Here is a 5490-nt window from a genome sequence, read left to right on the forward strand (position 1 = left end):
AGTGTATATGTAATTACCATTTATATTGATTTGATCTGAGCAGGAACCATAGATATCCAAATTATTTCCCAAATAACATGGGGTTATTTGGTGGGTGTGGGTGGGGAAAATCTACCATTAAAACATTTTAAATATCCTTGTTTCATCCTGTTTATTCTAAAATGTTTTGTTGGAATTCTTTTTTTTTTTTTTTTTTTTTTTTTTTTTTTTTTTTTTGTTGGAATTCTTTACAACACCTCTATTGCCCGATTTGAATCCCATATCCAGTTATTTTTCCTGCCCACTTTTTGGTGGTGTTAAGACTTGGCATGGGAATAGGGAGGGGTATTTAAAAGTGGGCACAGATCACAGTAGTAAAACAAGACTTTTGAATAAGCTACAAAATGTATGTTCAACCCTGTTATAATTAAGAGTTGAGTTTAATTTTAAACAACATCCACTTACAAATTTAATTACAAAACAGCACATAATTTGAAACAAGGCAAATTTTTCGGCTTTCATGTAGTGAAATATAGAACTTCACCAATTACATATCTGGCTACCAAATGTCAAACAATGGCTTATTTAGCCATATTTTACTGTTGCACATAAATAATGACAAGGCAAAGAACAGCAACTAGTCCAAGGGCCTGTAGACCAAGGAACCACAGCATAACCCAAAAGAAAATAACTATTACTGGTTCCACAATTCGTTCTCCAAAATACATCCTTGTGAAGCCCATGTTGATGAGGTTTTTGTTCAGTTCACCAAAAAGTGTTCCCATCTTTTTGTAGTCATCTCCAACAGGCTCGCCAGTGTGGTTTTGTGATTCTTCAATATCCTTTAAAACAAAAACAAAAAACCACAAAACATAAAATGAGAAATAGATGAGGTTCCTTTAAAAAAATTTTTTTTTTTTTTTAGAGATAGAGTGTAAGTGAGTGGGGGAGAGGGGCAGGGAAAGAGAATCTTAAGCAGGTTCCATGCTCAGCACAGATGCTGATGTGGGGCTTGATCCCATGACCCTGGGATCCATGACCTGAGCCAAAATCAAGAATCAGATGCTCAATTGACTGAGACACCCAGGCTCCACCATGGGAAGGTCCTTAAGAATAATGAAGGTCCTTAAGAATAGTGACTCCCAACAATAATCATTCTCCCAAAGTACTGGGCATACTTCTGATAATCACTCAATAAATATTTGGGAGTCTTCCTTTTCATTGACGTATAAAACAACTATGAGTGTGCCCACTCTCAAGAATATGGAAAGCACTAATTTATTGATTTCTGTAGAATTAACATTGGACCCTCAACTACCAGAACACTGATTTATAAGATTAAGGAGGGAGCTGATTCATTTCCCTTCATTTTCTAGTTTCCTGGGATTATAAAAGACAGGTCCCTAAATGAGGAATCATGTTTGTACTGCTTTTATCATTTACCATGATTTCAAAATCACCTTTCTACCAATCTCCTGTTTTGAGGCAGGGCCTCAGATTGCTCTGTCTTGTGTTAGTAAGCTGTTTAGTCCATTCCCTTGACACTAAGACTTTAAGGAACCTAGACTCAGCTGACTTGAGCAAGTCTTATTGCTACCATTGAGCAATCCTCAGCCATTACTGCTGTGATCTTTCATTCTTAGCCCTAGCTAAGGAGACCTCAGTGTAGGGCCTTGCATACTCTCTTGTCCAAATTCTACGAACATCCTAAGTGCCTCTTATTAATCCCATCAGAAGAGACTAAGTTTTCAAATTGGAATACATTTGTACAAGAAGTCCGAAAGTCCACCTGGAAGCCAACTCCCAAGAAAATGTCACTGATGTGCTGTGACTAGGTGAATTTTATGTTTCTCAGCTTCTCATATTGTTTTGTGTTCCATAAATAATATACTATATTATAAAAGAAAAAAAAAGTCTCACTCTTGCCTGAGATCAAGCCCTTCTTTTCTTTAGGACAGAACTTGAAGACTACTTGATTTAGTTTATAATTTTTCTGGTCCCCCACTTCTCTCTACTCCTCTAGTGTCTTGCATTGTTGATAGCATTTCTGGCCTCTTTTTCACTTTCTATTAAAGTTTTTTGTTTTCTTTTTTACTTTTTCCAATTTCTTTTAATCTGTGCACTCGTTGTACTTTGGGGTTTTCTGTGGTTACTGAAGATTTTTAAGACTTTTGTTTTTCAGTATTTTTGTGGTTGTAGTACAAAGAAATTACCCTAATCTGGTATGGTTCTTTCTGAAGATTTACTTTAAATTTTTCTACAGACTGCTTGTGGGTTTTTCGGGGAAGAAGTAGGTGTTGCAAGACTTAAATCAAAATAAGGAATTAGTTAACTCCTAGAGGCCAGATGGGGAGGCAGCAATGGATCACATCAGCTCAGATCCTGAGAATACCTGTTGGGATTGAGACAGGAAGTGAAAGATCCAGTAAGGACTGGGTTGGGCAAGATGTGGCTGCTGCAGCCTGCTTCTGATTTTAATATGAAAAACTTCAAGCACACACAAAATTAGAGACAAATGGTACTCTGATCTCCTATACACCTAGATCCAGATTCAATAATTAGTAAAATTTTGCCACTTTACTGCAGCACTTCTTAATCTGGGCAATCTAAAGGAGAGAAAAAAATAAAAATTAGAAGAATGCTTAAAGTGGCATATCTTCACAAATGAAGTTCTGTGGAAACATCCAAGATATTCAGCAATGAATTAGATGGGTTTCAAACAATCCTAAAGGAAAAACATTTAAGAATGTGGAAAATAGGCAGCATATTTTATTTATTTGTTTTTTTGAGAGAGTATGCATGCAGTCTCACGGGAAAGACAGAGGGAGAGGGAGAGAGAGAATCTTATGTGGGCCGACACCCAGTGGAGCCCGACCCAGGCCCGATCTTATGACCAACCGACCGACTGCAAGATCCTGAGCTGAAATCAAGAGTCAGAGGCTTAACTGACTTAGCCACCCAGACACCCAGCATTTTTATTTTTATTTTTTAAATGCTTATTTATTTTTGAGAGAGAGAGAGAGACAGAGAGAGAGACAGAGACAGAATGTGAGTGGGTCAGGGGCAGAGAGAGAGGGAGATGCAGAATTAGAAGCAGGTTCCAGGCTGAGCTGTCAGCACAGAGCCCGACGCGGGGCTTGAATTCACCAGCTGTGAGTTCAAACAGGCTATGCTTTTTTTTTTTTTTTTTTTTTTAATGTTTATTTATTTTTTGAGAGAGAGATAGAGTGTGAGCCGGGAGGGGCAGAGAGAGAGACACACACAGAATCTGAAGCAGGCTCCAGGCTCAATGACCTGAGCCAACGTCGGGTGCTCAACTGACTAAGCCACCCAGGTGCCCCCCTCCTGCAGCATTTTTAAATCAGTGAGATTATAGTCAATCTCATCACAGTATTTTCTATATCCAGAATACCCATCTCAAATACCACAATTCTAAGAGGTACAAACATTGGTGTGCTGGTAAGTGTTTCATAAGGCTTTGTGGGGGGTGGGAGTTGGGGTAGGTGGATTTCTAATTTGAACTGTTTGCCAGTTTTGTAGTGTTTTCCAGTTTCTGTGGCTAGTGCTCCTGCTGTGCTCACTTTCAAGCTCCTTAACAGCTGGCTTACAACGTTTCTGAGAATTTAACAGTTGGTTCCTGAGGTCAAGTAGTAGTTGCCATCAGTACTCCACTGTAGATTCAGTAGTTGAGATAAAGACCTGCATGGTTATAATTGATTAGTTTGATCTCTCCCTTCTTTCCATCAATTAGCAGATTTAATGATTTTTTTTTAAGCTTACAAAACTGGTAAATTGGGTTAGTTACATAGAATTACTACGATACATTAAAATTAGGAAAATTGTATGAAGAAAGAAATATATTATGATTTGAGTAGTGGATATGGTAGATAAAATGAAATACATGTAAGGTTGCAAAACCACCACAACAAGGAACAGAATTTTGATTTTTCTGGTCTGTTTCATACAGATATCAAAAGTAAATTCAATTCAGTAATTTTTACAAATTCTTATTTACAATAGAACTTACACTGTCTGGATGATTTGTGAGAAACCTGAGGCATTCATGACTCCTCCCTCGTCCTCCCCCCTACAGCAAGCTCATCAACATATACCCTTTTTATTTTACCTTCTAAATACTTCCTTATTGTATATATTGCTATTCCATCTGCTGCTGTAATCCCAAAATAATCTACTAAAATCTCTTGCCTTGACTATTCCAAGTTTCCTAACTGCTTTTGCACATATTCTTTAGCTCCCCTATAAGCTATTTACCACACCACAGCCAAAGTGATCCTTTTAAATCGCAAATGCAATCACCAACCCCTCCCCCCCCCACCCCCCCCAGGATAAAGACCAAACTTTTTAACATGATCTATGAGGCCCTGCTTAGTCTGGCTTCTCTCTGGGTCTCTGGCCTCGTCCTGTCATCAGCATCCTTTTGTCTTTCTCTGTTTCAGCCACATGGGTCTTTAACTTCTTGAACAGGCTGTGCTTTTTTTTTTTTTTTAATGTTTATTTATTTTTTGAGAGAGAGAGATAGAGTGTGAGCAGGGGAGGGGCAGAGAGAGAGGGAGACACAGAATCTGAAGCAGGCTCCAGGCTCTGAGCTGTCAGCACAGAGCCTGATGTGGGGCTTGAACCCATGAACTATGAGATCATGACCTGAGCCGAAGTCAGACGCTTCATCAACTGAGCTACCTAGGAGCCACTAAAGAGGCTGTGTTTTTGCCTGCCACGTATTTGTACTTGCTGTTTTCTCTGCCTACCACACTGTTCCCTCCCTTCTTTGCTCAGTTAATGACTGCTCTTCATTTAATCTCAGCTTAAGCTTCAACTCAGTCTCATAGCACTATATAATGTTCCTTCAATGTATTCTGAATCAGTGTAAATGTGTGTGTGTGATTATTTGATGAATGTCTCTATCACTGTGCATGAGGATAGGGACAATATCTGTTTTTTGCTGGCCATTGATAGATATCCTCTAATATTAGTATACAGCAGGGGCTGTCTTGGGAATAGCAGCACATAGAAGGAGCTCAATACATATTTGTTGAATAAATGGAGAAAATTGATCATGTGTCTGGCAAGCATTAGAGCAATATCTTGATAGATTTTCTACCTTTCTCACTTCTTGACAAATAAAAGATGATCTTTATTTTCCAAATTATTTTTATTATATTAATTTCAAAGCAATGTATAGATTTTAATGGGGTTAGTATTTCTGTTTTGAATATTATTAAGCATCCTCTTTCTTCTTTCTTCTTCGAGCCTTATTCCAGGGGCACCTGGGTGGCACAGTTGGTTAAGCGTCCGACTTCAGCTCAGGTCACGATCTCGCGGTCCGTGAGTTCGAGCCCCGCGTCAGGCTCTGGGCTGATGGCTCAGAGCCTGGAGCCTGTTGTTTCCAATTCTGTGTCTCCCTCTCTCTCTCTGCTCCTCCCCCGTTCATGCTCTGTCTCTCTCTGTCCCAAAAATAAATAAACGTTGGGAAAAAAAAAAAAAAAAACCTTA

General features: G+C 38.8%; 1 protein-coding gene across 1 annotated transcript; it reads right to left on the bottom strand.

Moving 5' to 3' along the window:
• Positions 1-386: 386 nt before the first annotated feature.
• On the bottom strand, positions 387-827 carry FAM241A (family with sequence similarity 241 member A; the record flags this gene model as incomplete). The annotated part of the gene is made up of 1 exon (XM_040487154.1): positions 387-827. A coding segment is annotated over one exon (252 nt), but the record flags the coding sequence as incomplete, so codon positions are not given.
• Between the last annotated feature and the right edge of the window lie 4663 nt (positions 828-5490).

Source organism: Herpailurus yagouaroundi, unplaced genomic scaffold (assembly GCF_014898765.1).
Source record: "Herpailurus yagouaroundi ecotype Mexico unplaced genomic scaffold, PumYag 28, whole genome shotgun sequence".
NCBI lineage: Eukaryota > Metazoa > Chordata > Mammalia > Carnivora > Felidae > Herpailurus > Herpailurus yagouaroundi.